General features: G+C 43.7%; 1 protein-coding gene across 4 annotated transcripts in view; it reads right to left on the reverse strand.

The window, feature by feature from the left end:
* The window catches only part of rbbp4 (retinoblastoma binding protein 4), a 77,418-nt gene that overhangs the window by 12,914 nt on the left and 48,080 nt on the right, over positions 1-16,424 (reverse strand). For all 4 annotated transcript variants that reach the window (XM_068011800.1, XM_068011802.1, XM_068011803.1 and 1 more), the window contains 2 exons: positions 8,147-8,223; positions 1,687-1,744 (listed from right to left, as the gene is read on the reverse strand). In XM_068011800.1, coding sequence (XP_067867901.1) covers positions 1,687-1,744; positions 8,147-8,223 — 135 coding nt within the window. The remainder of the gene's footprint in view (positions 1-1,686; positions 1,745-8,146; positions 8,224-16,424) is intronic.

Here is a 16,424-nt window from a genome sequence, read left to right on the forward strand (position 1 = left end):
ATGGCAGATGGAGTTCAATCAGGGCAAATGCGAGGTGATGCATTTTGGAAGATCCAATTCAAGGAGTGAACTATACAGTAAATGGAAAAGTCCTGGGGAAAATTGATGTGCAGAGAGATTTGGGTGTTCAGGTCCATTGTTCCCTGAAGATGGCAACGCAGGTCAATAGAGTGGTCAAGAAGGCATACGGCATGCTTTCCTTCATCGGACGGGGTATTGAGTACAAGAGTTGGCAGGTCATGTTACAGTTGTATAGGACTTTGGTTCGGCCACATTTGGAATACTGCGTGCAGTTCTGGTCGCCACATTACCAAAAGGATGTGGATGCTTTGGAGAGGGTGCAGAGGAGGTTCACCAGGATGTTGCCTGGTATGGAGGGCGCTAGCTATGAAGAGAGGTTGAGTAGATTAGGATTATTTTCATTAGAAAGACGGAGGTTGAGGGGGGGACCTGATTGAGGTGTACAAAATTATGAGAGGTATAGACAGGGTGGATAGCAAGAAGCTTTTTCCCCCCAGAGTGGGGGAATCAACTACTAGGGGACACGAGTTCAAAGTGAAAGGGGAAAAGTTTAGGGGGGGATATACGTGGAAAGTTCTTTACGCAGAGGGTGGTGGGTGCCTGGAACGCGTTGCCAGCGGAGGTGGTAGACGCGGGCACGATAGCGTCTTTTAAGATGTATCTAGACAGATACATGAATGGGCAGGAAGTAAAGAGATACAGACCCTTAGAAAATAGGCGACAGGTTTAGATAGAGGATTTGGATCGGCGTAGGCTTGGAGGGCCAAAGGGCCCGTTCCTGTGCTGTGATTTTCTTTGTTCTTTGTATTGGTACAGACTAGTCTCAATGTAAACAAGGTGGCATTGCTGCCTCCAGGGCAGGAATCTACCTAAAAAAAGTTGTTTTCCTTGAACTCCTCTAGAGGAATAGTATCAGAAAATAAAACAGACTGCCACTAGAAATGGTCACCATTTTTTCTAGATGTGGGCTAGCTATCCAACTTGCCTTATGCACTATAGCGAGTTAACACCAGCGCTTCAAGATATAAACGTGGTATATTCAAATGCACTGGAAACGCCATACTATAGAACAACTTTTACTCAAAGTTAAAGAATAATGTAAATTCTTCACACGGTTCATTTCTACAAAATTAAAAAAAAAGAGTTTTCACCACAAGTGATGTATTCTGTTTAGTGCACACTGCTGGTATCAGTGATACTGGAATTCCCAGCAGAACTGGCAGCTGTCAGTAGGCTCACTAGGGATCAGAGTCCTGAATGCAGACAATTGCCTCATTCACAGACAAGGAAGTTCCAATGTTTGGTCCCCCAGTCTGCACCTAGTTAGCTTATCTCAGCCAGGAGAAAAGATGCAGGTGAGAACACCCTGCAATAAGGGAAAGAAAAACACCAGTGGAAAGTTGCCATAATAGCCATCCATTGAAACACATTATTAAGAACACTGAAGAACAGGATAAAGCTCAGCTGTGATGCCTCCCAGAGTCAGATAGTTTCATTGTCCAGACTTTCACAAAGAAGTCACTTGGGACAAGGGTTCAAATGTCTGCAGCCACCTGTGGAACTGAATCCCAGCACAAGTCATGTCTTTGAGGAAAATCAGAAGTGCAAACAAAGGAAATCAAAACTGATAGCCAGAAAGATTAAATTTACAATGCACAGACTCACCAACAGCTCTGGAGGGCCATCCTCTGCGTCTTCAGGTGACTGTTCCTCTCCAATTTTACTGGAACAAAAGAAAAAAAAACCATTACAAATATTACTAGGGGGGGAAAAAATACACTTGGAACTCATTTTCATAATGTTGGATACACAGTACACCTGCAACTAAAAGCATGCATCATAAAAATATTTGTGCCACAGAAGTGTCAGGCAATAACAATTTCCAACAAGAGAGAATCTAACCATCTCCCCGTGATGTTCAACAGCCTTATCAGCGCTGAATCCCACAACATCATCCTGGTGGGGTTGGGGGGGGAAAAAAAAAAGAGTTCCATTGACCAGAAACATAACTGCAGCAGCCACATAAATACTGTGACTACAAGAGCAGGTCAGCAATTGGGAATTCTGTGGCAGGTAACCCACCTCCTGACTCCCCAAAGCCTGTCCACCATCTACAAGGCACAAGTCAGGAGTGCGATGGAACACTCTCCACTTGCCTGGATGGGTGCAGCTCCAACACTCAAGAAACTTGACACCATCCAGGACAAAGCAGCCCACTTGATTGTTTGTGGATGGGGTGCCATTCACTCCCTTCACCACCAATGCACAGTGGCAGAAATGTGTACCATCTACAAGATGCACTGCAGCAACGCACCGAGGCTCCTTCGACAGCACCTTCCAAACCTGCAACCCCTACCATCTAGAAGGACAAGGGCAGCAGATGCATGGGTACACCACCACCTGCAAGTTCCCCTCCAAACACACCATCCTGACTTGGAACTATATTGCCTTTCCTTCAACTGTCACTGGGTCTGAACCCTGGAACTCACTCTCTAACAGCACTGTGGGTGTACCTGCACCAGATGAACTGCAGTGGTTCAAGAAGGCAGCTCACCACCACCTTCTGAAAGGGTAATTAGGGATGGGCAACAAATGCTGGCCTTGCCAGCGACACCCACATCCCATGAGTGAATACAAAAAAAGATCTCTGGAGCAAAGCTGGTAATTGGAAGAGTTTGCTAATTTGTAGGTTTTGTACAATTGGGACATGTTCAGCAGTACTTACAGGAACACAGGAATTAGGAGCAGGAATAGGCCATTCGGTCTCTCGTGCCTGCTCCGCAATTCGACAAGATCATGGCAGATCTGCTTGCAGTCTCGCCTCCACTTTCCTGTCTGCCCCCCCATCTAACTCAGCCTTGAATATATGCAATGACCCAGCCTCCACTGCTCTCTGGGGAAAGAGAACCCACAGACTACTGACCCTCAGCGAAAAAAAATTCTCATCTCAGTCTTAAATGGGAGACTCCTAACTTTTAAACTGTGTCTCCTAGTTCAAGACGTCCCAAGGGGAAACATCCTCTCAGCATCCACCCTGTCAAGTCCCCTCAGGATCTCATATGTTTCAATAAGATCACCTCTCTTCCAAACTCCAATTAATAGAGACCCAACCTTGCCTCATAAGATAACCTTCATCCCAGGAATCAGACGAGTGAACCTTCTCGGAACTGCTACTTATACAATTATATCCTTTAAGAAAGACAAAACTGTACACAGTACTCCAGATACAGTCTAACCAAGACCCTGTACAGCTGTAGCAACACTTCCATACTTTTATGTTCAATTCCCCTTTGCAATAAATGCAAACATTCCATTTGCCTTCCTAATCACTTGTATTACCTGCATACCAACAATGTGATTCATGTACCAGAACACCCTCTGTACCTTAGATATTCTCCATTCAAATATACTGCTTTTCTATTCTTCCTGCTAAAATGAAAAAGTTCACATTTCCCCACATTATACTCCATCTACCAAATTTCTTGGTCCACTTGCTTAACCTATCTAAATCCCTTTGTAGACTATGTCCTCTCGACAGCTTACTTTCCTACCTATCTTGGTGTCATCAGCAAATTTAGCTACCATATATTTAGTCCTTTCATCTAAGTCATTGATATACATCGTAAATAGTTGAGGCCCCAGCACTGACCCCCGTGGCACTCCACTAGTAACAGCTTGCCAAAAATGACCCATTTATCCCTACTCTCTGCTTCCTGTTAGCTAACCAATTCCTCTATCCATGCTAATATGTTACCCCCTACACTATGCGCTCTTGTTTTGTGTAGTAACCTTTGATGTGACACCTTATCGAATGCCTTTTGGAAATCCAAGTACACATCTACAGGTTCCTCTATCAATCTTGCAGGTTACTTGCTCAAAGAACTGTCATAAATAAGTCAAACATGAATTCCCTTTCAAAAACCATGTTGGCTTTGCTTGATTATATTATGACTTGCTAAATGGCCTGCTATTAACTCCTGAATAATGGATTCTAGTATTTTCCCTAAGACAGATGTTGGGCTAACTGGCCTATAATTTCTTGCTTTCTGTTTGCCTCCTCTCTTGAATAGAGGTGTTACTGCGATTTTCCAACCTGCTGCGACTTTTCCGAAATCTAGGGAATTTTGGAAGATCACAAGCAATACATCTACCATCTCTGCAGCCACTTCTTTTAAGACCCTAGGATGCAAGCCATCAGGTCCAGAGTACTTGGCAGCCTTTAGTTCTAATAGTTTTCCCATTACCTTTTCCTTAGTGATTGTGACAATTTAAGTTCCTCCCTTTTCAAGTATGCTTGGGATGATTTTTGTGTCTTCTGCAGTGAAGACAGACAAAATACCTGTTCAATGCTGCTGCCATTTCCTTGTTTCCCATTATTAATTCCCCAGTCTCACCCTCAAGAAATCAACACTCACTTTAGTTACTCTTTCTTTTTAAATTCTTGCAGAAACTCTTACTGTTTTTATATTTCTAGCTAGTTTTGTCTTGCACTCTAAAGTTCTTTGCTGGTTTCTGAAATTTGTCCAATCTTCTGATCTACCACTAATCTTAACAGTATTGTACACTTTTTTTTTTCCAGTTTGATACCATCCTCAACTTCCTTAGCAAGCCACAAATGGTGCATCCTTCTCAGTGTGTGCCTCTCTCTCTCACTGGAACATATCTTTGCTGAGAGTAATGCCACTGCTTCTCTACTGTCCTACCTTTTAATCTATTTTTCCAGTTCACTTTAACCAACTCAAACTTAAATAGAGGCAATCACAAGGGTAAGACACTAGTCTTCAACCCACACTTCTCACCTTCAAAGTGAACATCATGTTATGATCACTGTTGCCTAGAGGCTTCTTTACTACGAGGTCATTAATTAATCTGGTCTTATTGTACATTACCGGGTCTAAAATGGCCTGCTTTCTGGTTGGCACTAGAACGTACTGCTCTGAGAAATTGTCCCAAATACACTATGAACTCATCTTCCAGACTACCTTTGCCAATCTGATTCACCCAATCTATATGAAGATCACATTATTGCAGCACCTTTCTTACAAGCCCCATTACTTCTTCCTGCATACTGTGGCCTACAGTGTAGTTACTGTTAGGGGGCCTATAAACTATTCCCACAAGTGACTTCTTACCTTTGCTATTTCTTATCTCTACCCAAACTGATTCTACATCTTTATCTTGCAACCATGTCTTAGAAATTGAAATGGCTATCAATTCATCTGTTTTGTTTCGAATACTGCACGCAGATAAATTAAGCAGTACCACAAAGGTGATCATCTCTGGATTACTACCTGATCCACGAGGAAATGAAATCAGAGTTGAATGGCTCAAAGATTGGTGTGGGCGAAATGGGTTTCAATTCATGGGGCACTGGCACCATGGGAAAGTGGAAGCTGTGCAATTGGGACAGTTGTCACTTGAACCATGCCAGGACTTGAGTTCTGGCAAGTCGTATAACAAGGACAGTAGATGGGGCTCTAAATTAAATAGTGGGAGGGAAGGGATCATGTAAGGGGAGATGTGGTAAATTAACGAGAAAGGGCAAGACAATAGAGCAAGGTAGCGATATGGGTAAACATAGAAAAATAGGAGCAGGAGTAGGCCATTCTGCCCTTCGGGCCTGCACCGCCATTCTGCCCTTCGGGCCTGCACCGCCATTCTGCCCTTCGGGCCTGCACCGCCATTCTGCCCTTCGGGCCTGCACCGCCATTCAATACGATCATGGCTGATCATCCAAACTCAGTACCCTGTTCCCGCTTTCTCCCCCTATCCCTTGATTCCTTTAGCCCTAAGAGCCAAATCGAACTCTTTCTTGAATATATTTAATGATTTGGTCTCAACTGCTTTCTGTGGTAGAGAATTCCACAGGTTTACCATTCTCTGGGTGAAGAAATCCCTCCTCATCTCCGTCCTAAATGGCTTATCCCTTATCCTTAGATTGTGACCCCTCGTCCTGGACTCCCCCGCCATCGGGGACGTCCTTCCTGCATCTAGTCTGTCTAGTCCTGTTCGAATTTTGTAGGTTTCTATGAGATCCCCCCTCATTCTTCTAAACTCTAGCGAATACAAGCCTAATCGACCTAATCTCTCTCCATACGTCAGTCCTGCCATCCCAGGAATCAGTCTGGTGAACCTTCGCTGCACACCCTCCATAGCAACATCCTTCCTCAGATAAGGAGACCAAAACTGCACACAATACTCCAGATATGGTCTCACCAAGGCAGTGTATAATTGCAGAAAGACATCGTTGCCCCTGTACTCGAATCCTCTCGCTATGAAGGCCAACATACCATTTGCCTTCTTAACTGCCTGCTGCACCTGCATGCTTACTTTCAGCGACTGGTGCACAAGGACACCCGGGTCTTGCTGCACCTCCCGCTTTCCCAATCTATTGCCGTTCAGATAATCTGCCTTTCTGTTTTTGCCACCAAAGTGGATAACCTCGCATTTATCCACATTATACTGCATCTGCCATGTATTTGCCCACTCACTCAACCTGTCCAAATCACACTGGAACTTCTCTGCATCCTCCTCACAGCTCATAACCCTCAAGCAGAACCTCTTTCCTAGACCCATTTATGTCATTGGTACCCATATGGACCATGACAACTGGATCCTGCCTCCCCACCCCCCCCCCCACTGCAAGTTCCACTCCAGCCCCGAGCAGATGTCCCGAACCCTGGCACCAGGCAGGCAACAGAGCCTTCTGGACTCTCACACTCTGCTCCAGAGAATTGTGTCTATTTCCCTAACAATACTGTCCCCTACTTGCACCACATTTCTACTTACTCCCCTCATGATGCCATGGTCAGTTCGCTCATCCACCCTGCAGCCCCTGCTCTCATCCAAACAAGCTGCAAGAACCTCAAACCTGTTGGACAATTGCAAGGGTTGAGGTTCCTCCACTTCTATTTTCTCAATCCCCATACCTGCTTTACTCCACCTGTCCCTGGACACGGACTAAAAATCAGAAGGCCCTAGTCTGAGGGGCGTGACTACCTTCTGGAACAAAGTGTCCAGGTAACTTTGCCCCTCCCTAATGCATCACTGTGTCCAAAGCTTGGCCTCCAGCTCATTAACTCAGCCTTGAACCACAGACACTTACTGCAGAGGTGATTGTTGTGGTTCACACTGGCGTCCACCAGCTCCCACATACTACAGCTGCAACACATCACCTGCCCTGCCATCCTTAGTGTTTTAATTATTTTTTCTAATTAAATTTTAATTAATGCCCCTCATCCTGCTGGCGCTTATATTTTTATGTCAATTAATGTTATACTTACCCCAATTAAAATGCCCTCATTTAGATACAAGAAAGAGATTATACTCACTAACCACTTACCTTCTTTCCTGTTGCGTCACATTTTAATTTTCTTTAGAATGTTCTGAACCCACAGACTCGCCACCCAGTTCTTCAAATTCATGCCGCCGTCTCGAGGTTACCCTCCATTTCTGGTATGCTCTCACCCGTCTGCCCAAATAATTAATACTTCTGGGCTCCAGCACAGAGCAGCACCTCCTCCCTCACTGCACCAAATTCCCACACATGCCAAATTCCCAAGCTCACACTCTGTCTCGAGCTGCACTCAGTCACAAGCTGCTACCTCCATACCTGCTGAGGCTGAGATTATCCAAACTCATTTAAAATAGGGACCTTTACAATACACAGAAGACTTTCATCCCATCAGAAGGGCCACACCTAGGGGCCTGAAGTGCTAATATACTGAACTGTGCAATCTCCACTCTCACTTGTAAAATCAAAGAAAGTTACTACCAGATGCACTATAGGATTTGTCTTCAATTCCTAGTTTAAAAACTATCCCACCGCTATCTTCGGTAAAGGGAACAGAGAAGCAAGACATGAGATTTTCACCAACACCCATGGCTTTCCCAGTTGGAAAGTTATACTTGTTCAGGGAACTTCAATTTTCTCTTTCCATCAATCTTGGCTGTTCCTCCTGTTGATTTGTACACTTGTACAGTATTTTCCTATCCCAAAATGAATACAAAACCCCATAAACATATCCACCAGGGCGGTGGATATGGAGATTTGAACCCATAACACAAGGCTATGAGAACTGTAAATCTGGGATCAGTGATTCCAGTCAGATAGGGAATCTCTTACCTCAAATCCCATACATTCAGTCTGCGATCTGTTCCACTTGATGCCAGGATTGTTTCATTGTGAGGAGACCATTGAACCTGTTGGTATTAATGAAAGCCTTAAATGGATACAGTTTGAGAGAAAAATTAGATTACCCCCAGTCTCATGAATAAGTACTCGAAGATCTCAACATTTTATTTGGAGTTGAAGGAGGGGAAAAAGAGAAAGGGAAGGTTTATCCAAGATTTTGTTGGTCACTAAGTTTTCACATTACACGGCTAATGCACCTTTATTTTTCAGCTTCACAGAAATCCAAAACCTTTTGCAAATTCTACAAAAAAATATTATTTCAAAAGCCATCATTACATCTGACAGGATTAGATTTAGACAATAGGATTTACTTTCAAGATCATGCACGCTTACAGCTGAAGCAAGTCTCTTGTATTATTTACAAAAGCAAAATACAGCTGATGCTGAAAATATGAAACAGAAAATGTTGGAGCTACTCAAAAGGTTAGGCAGCATCTGCATAGAGAAACAAAATTAACATTTCAGGTCCACGGCCTTTTGTCATAACTGATGAAGCGTCAATAACCTGAAGCGTTGAGCTGGATTTACCCGCAGGATTTGGGATCCCAACAGTGCGACCAAGTGTGTGTCCTGAGTCTGCACTTGCTGGTGGCATGCCCAACTGCACAATCTTCCTGGAGGCAGCCACCTAATTGGCTGCCTCTGCATTTGCCATCCTATTAAAGGACAGCAGGCAGGCTCATGATGCTGCCAGCCAATGGGAGGGCCACCAGCCCCGGAATCTTGGCAGCCCCCCAGTAAAGGTGTGCGCTGCTGTGGCAGGTTGGGGACTACTAGGGCACCTCAACATGGAGGTGCCTCAGAGGCATGGATACACATACAAAATGAGAGATGAAGCCATTAGGCCCCTCAGAGCCCAAGGGAAACCCCTCTGGGTGCAGCCTTTCCTGTCCGCAGCTCCATCAACGGGGCATGGAGCCTCCGGTACTGATGGGGCCCCCCCCATTATGCTACAGGGAGTCCACCTTCATTGAGCTTGCGGCCTCCATAAGCAGCGGGGTGCTGCTCCGCCGTTGGCAAAACGCCTTCGAGGTCACAAAAGTTGCCCTCAATTGGGGCCTTATCGATGTTAACTGGCTGCCCGCCTCTGAGGCAGGCGGACAATCCTACTCCCAGTTCACCCCCGGGCAAGTTCCCTGGCTGTGGGAATGTGTTGGGGAGCCATCCCGATGCAGCTCCTTCCTATTTCCCCTGGCCTCCCACCCTCCAAGCCCACCACCACACAGCCAGGAAACTTCAGCTCTCCCCACAGATGGTGCCTGACATGCTGAATATTTGTAGCATTTTGTTTCTATTTGTTGTTTTGCTTAGTTGGAATACAGATAAAATGACCTATGTCCAACAAGAATTGCCTAGAATGATGAGAATTTCTGAAATTCCCAAGGTATTAAAAAGTAGATAAAAGATACACACTAAAGATGTCAAAATTACAAAGTAGTCAGCCATTGTATACACTATGTCAACTGCCTACAAGAAACCAGCAATTCTCTACGAAACATTTTATTTCCCAAGTATATTAGTTAGCTGACTGTCTAGTATGAGTCAACTTGAACTTCACATACTGAGCACCCACAGAAAATGGACTAAGCCTTTGATAGATCATACTCATTCCCCCAGTCTTGCCTATCCTTGTATTTAGAAAGTGTACCAAATACAGGGACATAAACAAATGACAAAGAAAGCTAATGTGGCCTGAAAATTTAATTATTGCAATATTTTCTTTAATAAATCACTGCAGCAAAATGAACCCAGAAGACAAAGCTTATTTGAAAATGCACAAAAATTAAAGAGACAAATATATTTTCTTTCAGCTTTACCTCAAGTTGATCTGCTGTGTGCTTGTGAAATATAAATACACCAACTGTACAAGGATCTTGAATTTATAAACTAAAATCTTTTGGCCCATTCTCTCACAACCACCCCTCCCCCCACCCAAACAGATGCCACCTGCCAGCTGATAATCCACCATAGGAAACACGAGTTGGAGCTGAGTGCCCATTTCGTGCCCACAGCTCGCAGGAAAAAAGTTAATGAGACCAAAACCTGAAAACTATTCAGGCCCCCCCACCAAAACTGACACACTCGGATCTGCTGACATCCTGTCCATATAGTACTGAAGTAGGAAATCTGCCCCAACATATTTTAGCACCGATTATAATTACTATGCAGTTTTGCTGCATTGAACAGCTTTATAATATGGGACAGTGTGTTAGTAGCTAGCTTTGGCCACCAGAGTTAAGGTAGATCTATAAAAGAACTAACACTTAAAAAATAAAATGAATTATAAAATAAGAAAATGAAATTAAATATACCTAAAACACGTGTAATTAAGAAAAGTATAACTTTAGTTATAGGTGGTACTAGCATTTAATAAGCACAGTAAATTCTACTATATATAGGAATTGTTCTAAGTTAATTAAGAAAGTAATTAAAGTAAATTAACTAATAGCAGGACGGGCGTTATGTTGCAGCTGTGGTATGTGGGAGCTTTTGGATACCAAGGCGATCCAGGACATACACGTCTGCAGAAAGTGTAAGCAGCTCGAGGAATCCCAGATCAGGATTATTGATCTGGAAGCCGAACTGCAAACAGTGCACAACATAAGGGAGGGGGGAGAAATACCTGAACACTTTGTTCAGAAGACTGCCACACCTCTTAGAGCAGGGTTGTGTGTTTTGGTCAGTGAGGGACAGGAGGATGCGACTGTGAGCGAAGCAGGTAAAGGGACAGAGTGGACTGTAGTGGAGAACTCTCAGACTTTGCAATTGTCAAACAGGTTTGAGGTGCTCTCAACTCATGTGGATTAAAGCCAGGTCTGCAAAGTAGATAAGCAGACTGGCCATAGCACTGTGGTACAGGAAGCCATTAAAGTGGAGGGAGTAAAAAGGAATGTAGTGGTAATAGGGGATAGTATAGTGAGGGGGATTGATACTGTTCTGTACAGTCAAGAGCTCGAGTCCTGAAGGCTGTGTTGCCTACCCAGTGCCAGGGTTCGGGACATCTGCAAAGGGTTGAACAGGAATTTGGAGTGGGAGGTGGACGATCCAGTTGTCGTGGTGCATGTAGATACCAATGACAAAGCTAGGACTAGGAAAGAGGTTCTGCTTAGACAGTATGAGGAGCTAGGCACCAAATTGAAGAGCAGAACCTCAAGGGTAATAATCTCTGGATTATTACTTGAGCCACGTGCCAACTGGCAGAGGGCACATAGGATTAGCGAGATGAATACGTAGCTCAAAGACTGGTGTGAGAGAAATGGGTTTCGGTTTGTGGGGCACTGGCACCAGTACTGGAGAAAGTGGGGGCTGTATCGTTGGTACAGTCTACACCTGAACCGTACTGCAACCAGTGTTCTAGCAAACCGTATAACTAGGGAAGTAGAGAGGGTTTAAACTAAAGGAGGGGCGGGGGGGGGGTGAGGGATCAAGCCTGGGTAGATATACAAGTTAACGGGTAGAGTCAAGGCAGGAGAGCAGAATAGTAATATGGGAATGAAGGCCAGAGAATGGCAGGAAGGGACAGAGAAAAAAAAACCTAACAACACCAGTCAAGCTTAGATGTTACAAAGATAACGAAAAGACAAAACTAAAGATTCAGTATTTGAATGCAACTAGCATTCATAAAGTAAATAAATATGATCCGATAGCCATTACAGAGACGTGGCTGCAGGATGACCAGGATTCAGTCCTGAATATTGAGGGGTATATGACATTCAAGAAGAAAAGGAAGCTACGTAAAAGGTGGAGGGGTAGCACTGTTAATCAAGTAGAACATTGGTGCAATAGTTAAAAATGACCTTCGTTCAGGAGGTCAGGATGTAGAATCAGTTTGGGTAGAGATCAGGAATAGAAAGGGAAACAAGTAACTAGTGGGGAGTGGTCTACAGGCCCCCTACCCGTAACCACAATGTAGGACGAAGTATACAAGAAGAAATAATGTGTGCTTGTGATAAAGGGATGGCAATAATCATGGGTCATTTTAATCTACACAAATAGCTAAAAATCAGATTGGCAATAGTAGCCTGGATGGGGAGTTCACAATTCTTTTGAGATAGTTTCTTAGAGCAGGACATTCTGGAACCAGACAGCAGGTTATATTAGACTTCATTGTGTAATGTGACAGGATTAATTGACGACCTGAGTAAAGGCACCTCTACATAAGAGCATACGAAATTAGGAACAGGAGTAGGCCACTTAGCCCTTCGAGCCTGCTCTGTCAGTCATTCAATAAGTTCATGGCTGAACTGATTATTCCACATTTCCACCTACCCCCAATAACCTTCTAACCCCCTTGCTCATCAAGGATCCAATCGACCTCTGCCTTAAAAATATTCAAAGACTCGGCTTCCACCACCTTTTGAGGAAGAGAATTCCAGACTCACAACCCTCAGAAAAAATTTCTCCTCATCTCTGCCTTAAATGGGCTACCCCTTATTTTGAAACAGTGACCCAGAGTTCTAGATTCTCCCACAAGGGGAAACATCCTTTCCACGTCCATCCTGTCTAGACCCCTGAGGATCTTATATGTTTCAATCAAGGCACCTCTTACTCTTCCAAATTCCAGCAGATACAAGCCTAGCCTGTCCAAGCTTTCCTCATAATTCAGCCCACCAATTCCAGGTATTGGTCTAGTAAACCTTCTTTGTACTGCATCCAACGCATTTACATCCTTCCTTAAATAAGGAGACCAGCACCGTACACAGTACTCCAGATGTGGTCTCACCAGTGCACTGTATAGCTAAAGCATAACCTCCCTACTTTTGTATTCAATTCCCCTGGCAATAATTAACATTCTATTTGCTTTCCTAATTACATGCTGTACCTACATACTAACCTTTTGTGATTCACACACAAGGACATCCAGTTCCCTCTGCATCTCAGCTCTGCAATCTCTCACCATTTAGATATTATGCTTCTTTTTATTCTTCCTGCCAAAGTGGACAATTTCCCACTTTCCAACATTATACTCCATTTTCCAGGACTTTGCTTACTTACTTAACCAATCTATAACCCTTTGTAGCCCCCTTATGTCCTCTTCACAAGTTACTTTCCTACTTATCTTTGCGTCATCAGCAAATTTAGCAACCATATCTTTGGTCCATTCAACAAAGTCATTTATATATATTGTAAAAAGTTGAGGCCCCAGCAAAGCACCCTGTGGCACACCACTCGTTACATCTTGCCAACCAGAAAATGACCCATTTATGCCTACTGTTTACTGTTAGCTAGCCAATCTTCTATCCATACCAACATGTTACCCCCTGCACCATGAGCTTTTATTTTCTGAAATAACCTTCGATGTGGCATCTTATCAAATGCCTTCTGGAAATCAAATACAATACATCCACAGCACATGTAACTCCCTCATAGAACTCCAGTAAATTTGTTAAACAGGATTTACCTTTCACAAAACCATGTTGACTCTGCCTGATTACCTTGAATTTTTCTAAATGCCCTGCTATAACATCTTTAGTAATAGCTAACATTTTCCCTAAGACAGATGTTAAGCTTTCTGTCTCCCTTCCTTTTTGAAGCATTTTCCAATCCAACGGAACCTTCCCGAATCTAGGGAATTTTGGAAAATTCAAACTAACGCATCAACTATCTCACTAGCCACTTCTTTTCACACCCTAAATCTTGGACCCACTCTTCTCTCCCTCAAACTGAATGCAAAATTCAAATCACATGATCGCTGCTACCTAGGGGCACCTTAACTACGGGGTCATTAATTAATCCCATCTCATTGCACAGTATCAGGTCTAGTATAGCCTGCTGTCTGGTTGGCTCCAGAACTTATTGTTCCAAGAAATTATCCCGAAAACATTCTATGTACTCATCGACGCTACCTCTGCCCATTGCATTTTTCCAGTCTATATGTAGGTTAAAACCCCCCATAATTATCACTGTACCTTTCTGACAAGCTGCCATTATTTCTTCCTTTATAGCCCGTCCTACAGCGTGGTTAATGTTGGGTGGCCTGTACACCACTCCCAAAAGTGACTTCTTGCCTTTATGATTTCTCATCTCTACCCAAGCTGCTTCTACATCCTGGTCTCCTGAACTTAGGTCATCCCTGTCTATTGCACTAATACCATCATTAATTAACAGAGCTACCCCTTACCCTTTTCCCAGCCTCCTGTCCTTCCTAAATGCCATGTACCCTTCAATATTCAGGTCACAATCTAAATCGTGCTGCAGCCATGTCTCTCTATTGTCTATCAGATCATATTTATTTCTATTTGTGCTTTCAGTTCATGTTTTGTTTCGAATGCTACGTGCCTTCAAATACAGAGCCTTTCGTTTTGCCCTTCCATTATTTTTGTAACCTCTAGCCTTATCTGTTAATTTACTCTTAGATTTGTACGCTTTGTCCCTTCTTGTCACAGTCCATTTATCAGTTCCCATATTAATACCTTTCTCTCTTGCCTTGTCTCTACTCCTTGATTTACCATATCTTTCCGAATTTGATCCCTTGCCCCCACTATTCAGTTTAAAACCCTCTCTACTTCCCTAGTTATAGAGTCAAGAGTCACAGCACAGAAAAAGGCCCTTCGGCCCATCGCGTCTGTGCCAGTCATCAAGCACCTATCTATTCTAATCCAGTTTTCCAGCATTTGGCAAGAAGCCTTGTATGCTATGGCATTTCAAATGCTCATCTAAATACTTCTTAAGTGTTGAGGGTTCCTGCCTCCACCACCTCTTCAGGCAGTGCGTTCCAGATTCCAAACACCCTGGGTGAAAACAATTTTCCTCAAATCCCCTCTAAACTTCCTGCACCTTACCTGAAATTTATGCCCCCTGGTTACTGACCCCTCTGCTAAGGGAAAAAGATTCTATCTAACCTATCAATGCCCCTCAATCTTGTATACCTCAATCATGTCCCCCCCACCCTCAGCCTTCTCTGCTCTAAGGAAAAAAAATCCCTAGCCTTTTCAGTCTCTCTTCATAGCTGAAATACTCCAGCCCATGCAAAATCCTTGTGAATCTCCTCTGCACCCTCTCCAGTGCAATCACATCCTTCCTATAGTGTGATGCCCAGCACTGTACACAGTACTCCAGCTGTGGCCTAATTAACGTTTCATACAGCTCCATCATAACCTCCCTGCTCTTATATTCTATGCCTCAGCTAATAAAGGCAAGTATCCCATATGCCTTCCTAACCACCTTACCCACCTGTGCTGCTGCCTTCAGTGATCTATGGACAAATACACCAAGGTCCCCATGACCCTCTATCCTTCCTAAGGTCCTACCATCCATTGTTTATTCCCTTGCCTTGTTTATCCTCCCAAAATGCATCACCTCAGACTTCAGTATTAAATTTGCCACTGCTCCCCCCATCTTACCAGCCCATCTATATAGTCCTATAATCTAAGGATTTCCTCCTCACTATTTACGACACCACCAGTTTTTGTGTCATCTGCAAACTTACTGATCATACCTTCTATATTCACGTCTAAATCATTAATGTACATTACAAACAGCAAGGGTCCCAGCACCGATCCCTGTGGTACACCACTAGTCACAGGATTCCACTCGCAAAAACAACCCTCAACAATTGCCCTCTGCCTCCTGCCACTAAGCCAATTTTGAATCCAATTTGCCAAATTGCCCTGGATCCCATGGGCTCTTACCTTCTTAACCAATCTCCCATGCGGGACCTTACTAAAAGCTTTATTGACGTCCATGTAGATTACATCAACTGCTTTACCCTCATCTGCACATCTTGTCACAGTCTCGAAAAATTCAATCAAGTTAGACAGACACAATCTCCCCCTGACAAAGCCATGCTTGACTATCCAAATGGAGATTAATCCAGTCCCTCAGATTTTTTTTCCCCAATTGTTTCCCAACCACTGATTTTAGACTCACCGGCTTGTAATTACCTGGTTTATTCCTGCTACCCTTCTTGAAAAATGGTACCACATTCGCTGTCCTCCAATCCTCTGGTACCTCTCCTGTGACCAGAGCGGATTTGAAAATAATTTGTGTCAGAGCCCCTGCTATCTCCTCCCTTGCCTCACATAACAGCCTGGGATACATCTCATCTGGGCCTGGGGATCTATCCACTTTTAAGCCTGCTAAAACAGCTCATACTTCCTCCCTTTCAATGCTAATATGTTCAAGGATATCACAATCCCCCTCCCTGATCTCTACACCTATATCGTCCTTCTGCATAGTGAACACAGATGAAAAGTAATCATTTAAAACC

Source organism: Heterodontus francisci, chromosome 31 (assembly GCF_036365525.1).
Source record: "Heterodontus francisci isolate sHetFra1 chromosome 31, sHetFra1.hap1, whole genome shotgun sequence".
NCBI classification, from domain to species: Eukaryota; Metazoa; Chordata; class Chondrichthyes; order Heterodontiformes; family Heterodontidae; genus Heterodontus; species Heterodontus francisci.